This window comes from Schistocerca piceifrons, chromosome 7, assembly GCF_021461385.2.
Source record: "Schistocerca piceifrons isolate TAMUIC-IGC-003096 chromosome 7, iqSchPice1.1, whole genome shotgun sequence".
In the NCBI taxonomy this organism is placed as follows: Eukaryota; Metazoa; Arthropoda; class Insecta; order Orthoptera; family Acrididae; genus Schistocerca; species Schistocerca piceifrons.
In genome coordinates, this window is record NC_060144.1 from 497,207,925 (window position 1) to 497,223,192 (window position 15,268).

Genomic DNA, 15,268 nt, shown 5'->3' on the forward strand with positions numbered 1-15,268 from the left:
ATAGATAATATCCCTGACAAAAGCATGATGTTGGGTCAGACGAGGAAACGTATTAACTTCCAATTCACTTATTCTAACAGATTTTGGAAACCTATTGACACCAAACACCTCCACATTAACAGCCGATTGTCTAATCCTCGTTAGCCATAGATATCAATGCAATACTCAATGTTGTCTCGACGCCAGAGTTAGTTTTTCTGTTGTTCAAAGTCATTTACAAACATTCTTTGATTGGCTTTAGAAATGCAGTATGCGTATATTGTTTTGTTCTCCCACCCATATATTTAATTAATCTATGTACATGAGAATTTCCGAAAGATTTATTTCGGAAAAGTATATAAATAATATTTCACATCCTCATCTTTAGTTTTATGTAATAAATGACTGTTTCTTAAAATATGGTTAAATTTATTGGATAAACCGGAATGTGAAATTCTTTCCTCATTTTAACTGATTATGTGAAAGGAAAACAAGATGTATCTGTAGTTTCGTTTCGAAAACTTATCAGTGAGCGACACGACTCATACAAAAGGCTGTGCATTCCCCACTACTGGAGTGTTGAAGGCAAGGCAACTGAAAGCGTCAGAAAATCGAAACGGCGAGTGCAGGTGCACTTGCCGGGTGGGCGGTTGCAGTGGGGTTATAAGAGTAGACAGTAGTGTGAGGTGTAGTGAGTGTGTGCATGTACAGTGTTTGTGTGGAAGTTTGTGCCTACCCAGTGTATCATTTGTCTCAGGTGAGAAACAGAATCCAGTGTGCTAAGCCATCCATTACTCAGGTGCTGAGTTCAGTCGCCAAGTTTTTTGTAGCATACATTCGTAGTGCCGGTGGGTTACTACTGTTGATTCTATTCAAATATTTGTAAACATAGTATGCTGATCGATTATGTGCTGTTGTGGCAGGTTTACAGAAGGCACTATTAGAGCGGCTGATGACTATATAAATAATGTGAAAATTATGATCGCGGAGAGAATGTTCCCTCTAAGAAGCAACTACTTTACAGGCGTTGGTGTAGGACATTAGTTACACACATGTATTGTAAATGCATAATGCAATGGAATATTTATGAATCCATTATGCTATCGGGAACAGAACTGACTAACGAGAAACGTGACGGCAGAGAAATGTAGCTCTCGGATGCTGCGAGCTTCTCCTTGTACCAAAAGACAGATTTTGTTAGACGTCGGGAAGCGAGAGGCAGTGTTCATTGCGCTGACGTTCTTAGTTTTTATATGTTTATAAAGTGTTGTCTTGCATTCGGGAGCAAGCGTTTGAAACTGTTGTAGGACCCAAAAGTTCGAAAGACTGGTACATTTGAGTGAGTAATTTTTTACATCGTAAATTTAATAGTAGTGGCATAAACATGGTGAGAACAACAGCGTTGCCCGACATTGTTGTTAACCTCGCAGTTTTTAATTTGTTGTGGAGAGTATTGTGTATAGAGTAGAATACTATACCACTTTATACCACTTGTTTATTTGAATTTTTTTCGTGGTTAAACGTTTCGCTAATTATTTTAACACATTCTTAATGTTTTCTCATTACAGATATCAACAGGAACTAAACAGTCATGCTTAGCAGCAGAACGAAACACATCCTGCATTGCTGCCTACTGCTTACAGTAATAGCTGTCTTCGAAATTTGCACTGGTGGTATAAGATTAGGAAGTGACAAGCAACAAGATTTTGATCCCTGGGAACGCTACGGGTACTTTGGGGCATTCTCACTATACCTCATACGCCTGCTAACTTTCTTGCCACTGCCACAGGTGCTATTCAACTTCGCCGGTCTCACCCTGTACAATGCATTCCCCGACAAAGTGCCGCTGAAGGGTTCGCCACTGCTGGCGCCGTTCATCTGCATACGAGTCGTTACACGAGGTGACTATCCGCAACTCGTCCGCAACAATGTGGCTCGCAATATGACATGCTGCACGGAGGCCGGTCTCGAAAATTTCCTCATAGAAGTGGTGACCGACAAAGTGGTCGGGCTAGCAAACCACAGGCGGGTGCGCGAAGTAGTGGTGCCCGCGACCTACCGTCCGAAGAGCGGCGCCCTGTTCAAGGCCCGCGCACTACAGTACTGCCTCGAGGACGGAGTGAACATACTCGCCGACAACGACTGGGTTGTGCACCTCGACGAAGAGACTCTGTTGACGGAGAACTCCGTTCGAGGAATCTTGAACTTCGTCCTGGACGGCAAGCATCAGTTTGGCCAAGGATTAATCACGTACGCCAATGAAGACGTCGTGAACTGGGTCACAACATTGGCTGACAGCTTTCGCGTTGCGGATGACATGGGGAAACTTCGGCTGCAGTTTTCAATGTTCCACAAGCCGCTCTTCAGCTGGAAGGGCTCATACGTTGTAACACAGGTAAGTATCTTCATATTACATTACATGGGATGCAAGGTATTACTCAAACTAATTTACAGACTGTGTTCAGATATTGAGTTTTCAATATCTGCGGCAGAGGTTGTAATGTAGTAGATATATAACGTGAAATAGTTACCATCGACTAAATACATAAATTGTTTCATTATATGTTGTCGTTACCGGTTTCAAACAGCCTGCCTAGCTTTTAATTGCCAAAAGCATTTTAATGATAAATGCTGGAAATAAATACAAAAATAATTGCTATAACACGAGGCGAAAACGCCAGAGTAAACACAAATAACAATTAACTCAATTTCTTCACATCCCGTCGTCAATGAATCTTGGCATTGTTATTGAAATATGTAGTTAAACAAACTCTGATGATGATACATTTGATCGGTTTTGAATGCTAAGGCGGTCGTTATCGAATCTCCACCCGGTGTGTTACAACAAAAGTGTGTCACAGTCATTGGTGTGTACAACTCACGTCAGTCACGAAATACAAACTGCAAAAAATTGCATGGAGTTACGATGATGACCGATTATCAGTGGTAACCAGTTAACTTTTACATAATATCTAGTGATGTCAAGGCATTTTCAATAAAAACACGTTATAATCCTTTTTTAATTTTAAAAAAATATGTTGCAATGTAACAATCGATCAACACCGACTGTCGTAAATGAACTGCAGGCTTCTGAACATGAAATGACTATACGAAGCAGGAACGGCAAAAACCCAATGTAATGATTCATTTTTCATCAGTTTAGTGACTGATAGCTGTTTGCTGAAAACCATATAGTCAAAGGTACCTTCAACTTGTCATCCAAACAGAATGTTTATTTTTATTTATTGGCCTATAATTCGCACCATTCCAGCTGTACTTTCCTTGCAGGTGAAATGCAAATTAATCTGTCTTTGCACTGACATAATAACTAATTGTTATAAAGAATTTATATTGTTCTTGGTGAGGTCTAGCGCTTATTGGCCCGTGCAGGAAAACGGCCATGTCCTTCCAAAGGAACCATCCCAGCATTCGCAATAAGCGGTTTAGTGAAATGGGAAATCGCGGAATACCTCAATCATAATGGCCGGAAGGTAATTTGAACAGCCATCTTCCGGGAAAGAAAGAGCCTAGTGTCTTCTCTCTGTGCCACTTCGTCCAAGAGACTCTTGCAATATCGGTTTCCATAGATGAAGGTAATTAGTAGTTTCTGTGTGAAGCCCTGGTATTTAGGCCCTGCCATATCTCGAATAAGTTCATTTTCGGGCATTTCAGTGAGTGCGTCGTAGGGTCCTCTGCTGTAGGTGATTACATGGTTGTTGTAATGAATGTAATTTTTGTTTCCCCGGAAATATTTCTAACCGTCCATATTATTGTTGTGAGCATGCTATTTGCGTCGCCTTCGTTGACCGCACTTGACATTCAAAGACTATCATATTTCATAATTAATCGGAAATAAGCGTTTATTTTGTTCATTATCACAGTTGATTCAAGGTATGGTGCCACGGAATGGTAGGTCTACAACTGTTCAGTATTGAAGAAATGTGATATTTTTTTATTTCGTTCGTATCAGTTTTTGCTGCTGTGGTTTTCAAAAGGCATGAATAGCTTTTGTACAGAAAGTTGAACTGCGGACAAGTAGTTCCATTGATATGAGCCTGTATCAATGAGAGTACTTGTTGCCTACGTCTTAACTTTCTGTAGAGAATCTATTCCTGCCTTTTGGCACCATATTATATTGCTAGTTACGGTTGATAACAAGATTTGTGGTTTGAAAATGAGCGTGTCGGCCCTAAACCGGTAACCACTGCAGCAAAGATTGTATATCGAAGCTGAGACGGACGAAATTAAATATTTTCCAATTTTCTCATTTTCACCGTAACCAGCCGCTGCACGTAGCAGTACAGCAGACAGTGTAAAGCGACAAGGAAAAGTAAATAACTATCTTCAACAGGCAATTGTATTTTGGGAGCAGAAAATATTAACTCTTAACAAATCTGCTCATAAGTAGCCGATAAAATTAGAATGCTCTAGGACGAGATCCCAATTTTTAGGTTAGTTAATAATAGTTATATATAATTAGTTGCCGAGATTAATGGTTACCACCTAATTAAATGCAACTTGAAGACTAAAATAATTATTCTAGTCTCAGAGCACACAAGGATCGCGCCAACGAAGAATTAGACTGGATTTACTGCCCGCGTAAGTAGCCTAGTTTTACTGCGGCCACTTATCTCATTCTGTCAGTGCATTCCACCTTTGTTGCAGCGATTAGGATAGGACTTCGATCCCAAAACACACGATGGCAAACACACAGCCGTTACAGGAAGGAAAGATGATTTGGTTTGAAGTTCGGTCGACGAGTTGGTCATTACTCACAACAGGACGGATTAATGAAGGAAATCGCTAGTGTCATTTTTAAAGGAACTGTCCTGAGATAAGTCTAAAGCTATTTAGGGGAACCTTGAAACCTAAATGTGAGCAACATGATGGGAATTTGAACCACGAACCTCTCCAATGCTCATCCGCCACTTCATCTTTGCGTAACCTCTCTCGGCTGCTGTTGAAGATAACGAATTCATGAAAACGTTCTTTGTGTGTGGCAGCTGTCACGATCATATGACTCATTCAGTCACGAGTTATACGTTTCTAATTCCTTTCCACTGAATGAAAACCATATTTGACTTACATTTTATATTTTTAGTATTACATATTTCTATACTTAGTCAGGCCTTAGATTTATTGAAGTTTATGAAGCGCCATACCGTTTGATGGTACGGTGACTCCTACATTTTGTTGGAAAATGATTGCTTCTGTATAAAAAGAAAAATTTAGACAAGCTGTATCTGCTAACATACAATTTTTCTTTGTGTGGAGCCGCGTCATGTTCAATGTGATGTTACTTGATGGATAGCAAATTTCCGATTAGACTCTGAGAAAAGCCACTGTAAACTGGGAGGAAACGCCCGTTTTATCCTTCCAGCGAAAGTTTGCAAGACTATACGAATCAACCCACAAAAAAACTTACTTAGCTTCACATCTGCTTTACGACGCCAAAAAGTAATTCATCGAACAACCACCTTCTGTGTCATCAATTCAAAGTGTTCTTATCGATGCACTGTAAATAAAGAAGATTCTTCTGTTATTCGGATGTATTTATATTCCTCTCTAGTCAGCTGTGTCATGTCAAGCTGCAAGCACTGATGGCGTCCGTTTGTTGCAGCACCCTATAACAAGTGAGCACCGTCACTTGAAACACAGTTCTTCTTCTTCTTCTTCTTCTTATTATTATTATTATTATTATTATTATTATTATTGTTGTTGTTGTTGTTGTTGTTGTTGTTGTTATTTCAAGTGGTATATGCGAACGAACAGGTAGATCGCATTCAGCTATTTGTTTGCTGGGCGTTCGACTCTGTACTAAAAGGCCAAATGATGACAAAGGGTGCGGAGTACGGAGTGTCATTTCGAATATGTGATTAGCATGAAGAGTTTTGGACCAGCAGAGCCCAGTACTTTCGTACTGCACGGCAAGTGTAGAATAGAAACGAAGGTAATGTGCCTTAACGACAGCTGACGTTTTCAGTAACAAATATTTTGTTAGAATCGCTTTGTATGGTAAAGTATTCACTTGTTTTTTGCCTTCGACAAATGTGGTATGAAGTAAGATGTAAGTACGTTTTATTATACAGTTCGTTACTTTGTCCAGTGAAATGTACCTGCATTTTGGTAAAATTTTGTCCATCAGTATTCATGTGTACATCACTTATTACCTTTGTTTGGACGAAACATTTTGTGAACGTGCCGACATTTTTAATGTGAATATTTTACGATAGTAAAGGATACTAACGTAATAAATTCACTGAAGATCGAAGTATGTGACATGATCTTCAAGTGACGTTGTCAGTCCTTTCAGGACTTGCTTTTCTTAACATGCATAACATCAGAGCACGATTTTCTCTCTCTCTCTCTCTCTCTCTCTCACTCACACACACACACACACACACACACACACACACACACACACACACACACACACAGGATGATGTGGCTGTGAAGTCGTAAGAAAGTAAATCTCTTGCGAAGCCAAAGTCTCCGGTGGCCAAGTAAGGTTGCACAGCAGCAGCAGCAGACCACGCGTTATACAAGTGGGTAAGCTCTACAGATTTGCAGCTGTGGCTATGAAAACTCCCCCTCTCCCCCCCCCTTTCTATTCACTCATTAACATAACCAGTTTCTCCCTTCTACTACGACTGAATTTATTACTTTCAAATATTGCGTACACTTCTTCGTCTGCTTCTTTCCTGGTTCCTTCCTGTCCATCTCACCTGAGCGAGTTAACAATGGGATGTTGGCCGGCACTGGGACAACTGACCTTTTTGAGCACATTTCATTAAACTATTTACTAGACTTGCCGCTCTGTAACTTCAACTTGTTGCTGCAGATAAGTAAATTTTTGTTGGAAAAACGTTTTTACGTTCACACAAAACCAATCGCAGTATACGGGATGATTTTACAGACCTAACGGAATTGCAATTCAGGGCATACAACATGCACTTATAAGTGGACTACATAAAGATTTTTTAATGTAAACTTTTTGTCTATATTGACCTGTGATTTTCATACTGCGTCTGTCTCTGACATAAAAGATCAATTAAGAGAGTTACCTGCGTCAGTCACTTTTATTACCCTCTTTTTTCCACGATGCATTTCAAGGGCTAACACCCTCATTTTGAGGTATATTAATGGTTTACATGAGTATTTCATAGAGCACTGGGAACATCCACGAAAAGAAATAATGGTTTAAACTACTGACCCCTCCCCCCTCGCGAACATGCGTGTGTAACCTCTGGACATAAGTCATTGAAGAAAATAAGTGATTGACAGGGATAAATGTTGTAATATTCGAACTGTAACAAACATATTTTTCACTGCCAGTCCAAATACTATTCAACTGTCCTCTTGATTGTTGTCTATTATGAGAAGAGTGAATATGTTGGTATTGTGAGCTGGCTGTATGGCCACACGGCAAGAAGCAGGAGGAGAAGGGACGAGGAACATGATAATTTAAGCCGTTGGCACACGGACCGTGCATTCGAACATCAGCGATGAGCATGCCGAGTTCATCATGATGCTGAACGCTCAGGAACGATGCGGCTTGTGCATACGGTATGCGTGCCTGGACATAAGTATTTACGAAATTTACGGGCGTCAAATGCGCACGGCAGCTTTTTAAAAAGTCGATTTCCTCCCCTGGCCTCGATGTTCATGAACAGTTAAAAGGCAAAAAGGACATATCCGTATACAGTCGGTAGGGACATGAGCTTACGAAATTTCCATTTCAAATAGGGCGATACAAATTTTGATAACCTTCTACATAAGCTGAAATAATGTTTGTCATTCTCGCTAAAACCTCAATGTCATTCTTATTTAATCGCTGTTTCTGCTCAGTATCAGAATCTTTAAGACGTGTGAAATAAAAGACTAAACAAAGAAGTACAAAATGTATCGGTGCAAGTTTCCTTGTACGTTAAGCCAAACGAACACACACATTCTTAAGAGAAAACGCACTTGCATTTACACAACATCGAATATTGTAGAATATACTTGTTTTAAATTAATTAGAAAGTCTAGGACCTAGCGGAAAACGCGAAGGTGAGGAAAAAAACTTTTGGTGTAGTGAGACGCAAACCTGCAACACATCACACCTCTCTTTGTTAACTCTACCCTTTACGCTACACTAAACTTGGGTAATATGCGACATTCTCTTGTATGTTGCTATTTTCTGAAGGCTTTAGTGGCAGAGGTGTTATTAACTGACATTTAATTACAACAAATCTTAGCAAGAAAAATGTTTCTAAGGGATCTTCAATGTACCTTTGCCATTAAAGGACATACTTTAATAACATCCTAGATACAATTCGAAAATTATTTTCGAGCTATATCACGTTTCCCGACATTTTATAACTCTGAACAGTAATGGCGGATTTTAGAGAAATAAATTTTCTGGTGGTTTGAAACGGTATATATTCATAGAACGTAATTTGTAAAATCCACCAAATGTCGGCTTTATCTAAAAGCTAATACCGCGTCTCTACTCTCTGTACTAAAGATATGACGCGCATATGACGTAAAAGGCGCTTTCATCTCATTGGTATACGTTCAAACACACGTTCAGAATGACACGCTCGATATTGCGTTACACCAGGGGTGTTCGATCGCGATCGACTAGGTCGATCGCCTTGGATTTATGAGCCGATCTTTCGAAATCAGTTCCAATAAGCTGTTCTTGTAAAATACCAATTTGTTGACAGTGAGTGTTTCGAATGGTATTTGTAGGTGGTAAATCGGACTACAGTGTCTGTGCCTCTCTCGTCTCCACCTACATTTCACCACCTTTAACGCCCACATCAAACAAGTCTTTTATCCTGCATGGCTAATTGTAACGTCCCAAGTTTTCAGCGGAGGTTAGGTGAGTGGCCAACGCTCAGGGTTTACTGCGGCGTGCTGTGCATTGCGGGGGAGTGGGAGTGGGAGTGGGAGTGGGAGTGGGAGTGACAAGCTCTGCCCCAGTGCGCAACACAAACCTCTGTTTTCGAGCCTCCACAAAATGACAATGTGCAAACGCCGTAGTGATCAGTTAAATACCTCGTTGACAAATACCTTTTGGCTGCTGTCTCGGTTTCTTCGGCTGCCGTTCGTTAGATTATTTTTCTGTCGTTTCACCAGCACGAGTGGGTGGCATTGTGAAAGCTTCACCCTCCATTGCTGATGGTGGACTGGCGCTGTCAAAACTTCACCCTTCGTTGCTGCTGGTGGAGTTCTGCATCAGCAATGGAGGGTGAAGCTTTGCCAATGCCAGCCACCTGCTCTGGCAAAAGGTCAGAAAAATCATCAAACGAACGTCGGTCGAAGAACCAGAGATAGCAGGCAGTTTGTCAGCAAGTGGCCACGAAAGTCCAAGCAATTTAAGTAGCTTTTGCTATCGAAACAGCTCGCTGTTTGTACTGACATGTCAAATAATCGTCTCATCACCCATTTTGGAAAAAAAATGCGATCAAAATAGCGTAACAATACACACTACAGCGACAGAAAAGCAAAGTTTGTCACCAAACCTTTTTCAACATTTATGACGCTGTATATTTCAATTTTTTCAGATGCAAAATACACTACTGGCCATTAAAATTGCCACACCACGAAGATGACGTGCTACAGACGCGAAATTTAACCGACAGGAAGAAGATGCTGTGATATGCAAATGATTAGCTTTTCAGAGCATTCACACAAGGTTGGCGCCGGTGCCGACACCTACAACGTGCTGACATGAGGAAAGTTTACAATCGATTTCTCATACACAAACAGCAGTTGACCGGCGTTGCCTGGTTAAACGTTGTTGTGATGCCTCGTGTAAGGAGGAGAAATGCGTACCATCACGTTTCCGACTTCGATATAGGTCGGACTGTAGCCTATCGCGATTGCGGTTTATCGTATCGCGACATTGCTGCTCGCGTTGGTCGAGATCCAATGACTGTTAGCAGAATATGCAATCGGTGGGTTCAGGAGGGTAATACGGAATGCCTTGCTGGATGCCAACGGCCTCGTATCACTAGCAGTCGAGATGACAGGCATCTTATTCGCATGGCTGTGACGGATGGTGCAGCCACGTCTTGATCCCTGAGTCAACAGATGGGGAAGTTTGCAAGACGACAACCATCTGCACGAATAGTTCGACGACGTTTGCAGCAGCATGTTCTTTCAGCTCGGAGACCATGGCCGCGTTTACCCTTGACGCTGCATCACAGACAGGAGCGCCTGCGATGGTGTACTCAACGACGAACCTGGATGCACGAATGGCAAAACGTCAATTTTTCGGATGAATCCAGGTTCTGTTAACAGCATCATGATGGTCGCATCCGTGTTTGGCGACATCGCGGTGAACGCACATTGGAAGCGTGTATTCGTCATCGCCACACTGGCGTATCAGCCGGCGTGCTGGTATGGATGGGGTCCCATTGGCTACACATCTCGGTCACCTCTTGTTCGCATTGACGGCAGTTTGAACAGTGGACGTTACATGTCAGATGTGTTACGACCCGTGGCTCCATCCTTCATTCGATCCCTGCGAAACCTCACATTTCAGCGGGATAATGCACGACCCCATGTTGCAGGTGTTGTACGGGCCTTTCTGGATACAGAAAATGTTAGACTGCTGCCATGGCCAGCACATTCTCCAGATCTCTCACCAATTGAAAACGTCTGGTCACTGGTGGCCGAGAAACTGGCTCATCACAATACGCCAGTCACTACTCTTGATGAACTGTGGTATCGTGTTGAAGCTGCATCGGCAGCTGTACCTGTACACGCCATCCAAGCTCTATTTGACTCAATGCCCAGGCGTATCAAGGCCGTTATTACGGCCAGAGGTGGTTGTTCTGGGTACTGATTTCCCAGGATCTATGCACCCAAATTGCGTGAAAATGTAATCATATGTCAGTTCTAGTATAATATATTTGTCCAATGAATACCCGTTTATCATCTGCATTTCTTCTTTGTGTAGCAATTTTAATGGCTAGTAGTGTATCTTTAAACTGAGTAGTAGACCTAGAACTGTTTGTATTTTGTGTAATTAAAGTGGTTCATTTTCGCTACGGTGCTGTATTTTGCCGAAACCTTATGAATTTTTGTCAGTGCATCTCTAAATGGACTAAATTTAATGTAGTAGATGTCAAGCCTGAAAAGGTTGAGCACTCCTCTAAACGTCCGGAAAGACACCCCGATGTGCCTTTTTCCACACTATTCGCGAGTCGTCGCAGACACGTTGCGCAACGCTGCTCGCCGGAGCTAGGAGGAAGCGGCGCGCTGCCCTTGGAGGTCCTCTGGTGTGGTAGGTTGCGCCGGCACCTGAGCGATCCGCGGGCCATTGGCCACGCCTCCCCACGGCGCCTCTCCGCACTTCCTCCCAGAACTCCCTCTTCCTCCTCCAGTAACTGCTACCTAGCGAGGTCGCGCTTTGCTCGAGAAGCTGGACTGGCATTCTGCATCTCCATACATACCTCGCAAGCAGCCACGTGGCACGTGTCGGTGGACACCTTATTCTACTGCTAGTCATCCATTTTGCCGCTCCATTGTCTGATGGAGACGGCCTTGCCGCAGTGGATACGCCGGTTGCCGTGAGATCACCGAAGGTAAGCGCTGTCGGGCGTGGTCTGAACTTGAATGGTTGACCATCCAGGCCGCCATGTGCTGTTGCCATTTCTCGAGGTGCACGCAGTCTCCTGATACCAATTGAGGAGCTACTCGACCGAATAGTAGCGGCTTCGATCACGAATACCATCGTAACGACAGGGAGAGCGGTGTGCTGACCCCATGCCCCTCCTATCCGTATCCTCCACTGAGGATGACATGGCGGTCGGATGGTCCCGGTACGCCACTCGTGGCCTGAAGACGGAGTGCTATTGTCTGATGGAGACAGGAAAAAGTGTGTCTGTACTCTTTCGCACGATCCCACATTTCTATTAACTTATCTTCGCGGTCTTCAAGCGAGATAAACATTGGTGACAGCAGAATCATTCTGCAGTGTACCGCACGTGCCGGTTCTCTAAATGAACGCCCTCTTCCCTCCAGGGATTACCATTTGTGTTCACCGTAGCATTTCCGTAGTAATCGCATGTCAAATCAAGCAATACGCCACTGATTTGCTTCGCTGTCCTAAGTCAACCTGATGGGATCCCAAACACTCGAACAGTACTCAAGAATGGGTCGCACTAGCGTTCTGTACGCGGTTTTCTTTATAGATGAGCTACACTTTACTAAAATTCTCCCAATAAACCGAGTCGACTATTCGCCTTACTTACTACCGTCCTTACGTGTTCGTTCCATTTAATCTCTCTCTGCAACGTGATACCTGGACCGACTTTAACAGGACTGTGTAAAGCAGCTCACTACTAATGCCGTAATCCAACATTAAAGGATTGTTTTTCCTATTCGTGTGCATTCAGTTACTTTCTTTTTTCAACATTTAGAGCAGGCTGTCACTCACACACCAATTAGAAGTGTTTTTAAGTCATCTTGTATCGTCCTAAAGTCACCCAACGACGACCCTTTCCCGTACACTACAGCATCATCAGCAAACATTCTCCACATGCGCCAGATCGTCAATGTAGACAGATAACAAGATGGCCCTATCACACTTAACGTGGGCGTTACTGACGATGCCCATGTCTGTTGCCTTCCAGGACAACGTATTGGGTTCTGTTACTTGAAGACTTCGAGCCACTTGAAGTTGATGAGCTCGTTCTTGTGAACATATACCGTTTCTTCGATCTTTTATCAGTTGTCAGTGTGCCACTGTGTCAAACGCTTTAAGGTAGTCTAGGCATGTGAAATCTGCCTGTCACCCTTCATTCCTGGCTCGCAGGACATCGAACGAGAAAAGGGCATGCTTAGCGCACGGGCGGTGCTTTCTAATTCCGTGTTGATCTGTGGATAAGACTCTATCAAGGAAATGTTGTACATTTACTTAGAATGTGCTCAAAAATCTGTAGCAAACGCACTCTAACGATGTTGTGGGTCCTTTGTTGTACCCTTCTTATATACGGTCATCAGATGCGCTATTTCCCAGTCGCTTGGGATTTTGTGCTTGGCGAGAGATTCACATTAAATGCTAGCTAATTAAGGGACCAGTGCCGAAGAGCGCTCTATAAATGTAAATGTCGTGTGACTAGGGCCTCCCGTCGGGAAGACTGTTCGCCGGGTGTAAAGCCGGGTGTATATTCGTATGATGCAGGATTTGTCTTCGTCTGGCAACTGAGATTTATTTCGGACGTGGTTTGCGTAAATCGCTTAGCGCAAATGTATTAAAGCAAGACACTGACTATGCCATGTGTGTATTTAATTCGAGAGTTGCACTTTCCTACTTTAATGTGTTACATGCAACGTTTTTCGTTCTGCATACAGCATTTCACATACGTGATTTTTTTTTTTTTTATGCCCATACCTACTTTGGCTGTGCCGCATTTATAAGCTGACCGAACGCCATACTAGTCGCCACATTTGTCGATTTTGAGTGCTATAGGCAGTATATAACAGGTACCAGACCGACATGTGACAGTCCACCGCTGACTGAAGTCATGGCAGAAATGGCTCTGAGCACTATGGGACTCAACTGCTGAGGTCATTAGTCCCCTAGAACTTAGAACTACTGAAACCTAACTAACCTAAGGACATCACAAACGTCCATGCCCGAGGCAGGATTCGAACCTGCGACCGTAGCGGTCTTGCGGTTCCGGACTGCAGCGCCTTTAACCGCACGGCCACTTCGGCCGGCTGTCATGGCAGACAAGTGGTGTTTATTTGCAAGCAGGTTGCATGGCAATGGAGAGACGTCACAGACTGGCAGAAAGGAGCTGTCGAATTTAGACGTGTTCGTGACCACACCGTTTGTTGGCACATCAACGTGGGCTGTCCAGAGAATAAAGGGCTGACGTACCGCCGGCCGTTGTGGCCGAGCGGTTCGAGGCGCGTCAGTCCGGAACCGCGCTGCTGCTACGGTCAAAGGTTGGAATCCTGCCTCGGGCTTGGATGTGTGTGCTGCCCTTAGGTTGGTTAGATTTAAGTAGTTCTAAGTTCTAGGGGACTGATGACCAAAGATGTTAAGTCCCATTGTGCTCAGAGCCATTTGAACCATTTTTGAACGAACTCACAAACTCGGCTTACCGTAACAACAGTGGCAACTCGGCCTGCACAGCAGTAGCGACGAAGGTTTACAAAAGTAAGTGCAAAACTTAGAGGAAGAGGTTGCTACAGAAGAGAAATTCGTGGCATGCCACATCAAACCAGTCAGAAGACTGATCACCCAAAAAAGTTGATGAGCTCGTTCTCGACTTAACAAGCGAGGACAAAGTGCAGATAGCATTGTGTTTCTTAATTAGATCAAAACGAATTCCACGTGCGACTGTGATAGTTTTTTGTGTTATTTGGTTCAAATGGGACTACAAAAATGTGACATCATACTGTTGGACTTACGGACCGCTCGACGTTGTTTTAAAACTCCGTCACGCGTCAAAAGCAATTCGCACTTTACAGCGTCCGCCATTGCTGTAACTCTCCCGACTGTTGCAGTCGAATGCGGCCGTACTACCGGCCGCGATCCTTTAACTTGTCCAGAAGCCCGCTGTCATTAAGTGCTAGACGTATGGTAGAGCTAGACCAACCGTATGCCTGGCGTTGCCAGACCAGAGCTGCCTGTGTGCTCAAGTTTCGTCTCTCCGGAATCGTGGAATACAGCTGTTGAGAGGGACGCCGAGGTTTTCCGCCAGCGCAGTTACGTCACCGCGACGGCGTCATGCTGATTTCTCTTCTCGGCCCGCAGTCGCTGGTTTCTTGTTTTTTTTTTCCTGAGCACTATATTCCACGAAAGGAAGGCACAGGTGTAGCAGTGGCCCTGATTGCTCGGTCTCTATATCTTGAGAACGGATTTCCAGCCATATCGGTGAACATGATTTGTTTAACTTACAGAACTATTTACAATATTAAGACGTTAAAAATAAGACTGATCTACACAAAATATAATGAATTGTTCACTTGGAGGTGGGACTGTGTAATGCAGATGAGTGTTTGCATGCGCCTTGTAAAAGGAATATACATCTCTATATCTTTCGCTGATAAAACGCTCAGTTTTCCAGTGGTTTCCGCTTTGGAAGTTTTTTTTTTTTTTTTTTTCACACTTGCCCAAGTAACTCGAATTGGACAAATTATGTGGTGAGACTGAAACTGTAATAGGAATCTATTGGAAGGCTAGAATTTTTTTGTTGAAAGAGGCATCAACTATCGAAAAGTTACAGGTGATTATTTATATCAGTCACGCTTGCGATTGAATAAGGCGATTTCGGAC

At 43.2% G+C, this 15,268-nt stretch overlaps 1 protein-coding gene across 2 annotated transcripts in view; it reads left to right on the forward strand.

Annotated features, from left to right (window-relative positions):
• Positions 1-565: 565 nt before the first annotated feature.
• LOC124804823 (beta-1,4-mannosyltransferase egh) overlaps positions 566-15,268 on the forward strand; it is a 259,918-nt gene continuing 245,215 nt past the window's right edge. For both annotated transcript variants that reach the window (XM_047265165.1, XM_047265166.1), the window contains exons 1-2: positions 566-736; positions 1,548-2,374. In XM_047265165.1, coding sequence (XP_047121121.1) covers positions 1,571-2,374 — 804 coding nt within the window. In that variant the 5' untranslated portion in view covers positions 566-736; positions 1,548-1,570. The remainder of the gene's footprint in view (positions 737-1,547; positions 2,375-15,268) is intronic.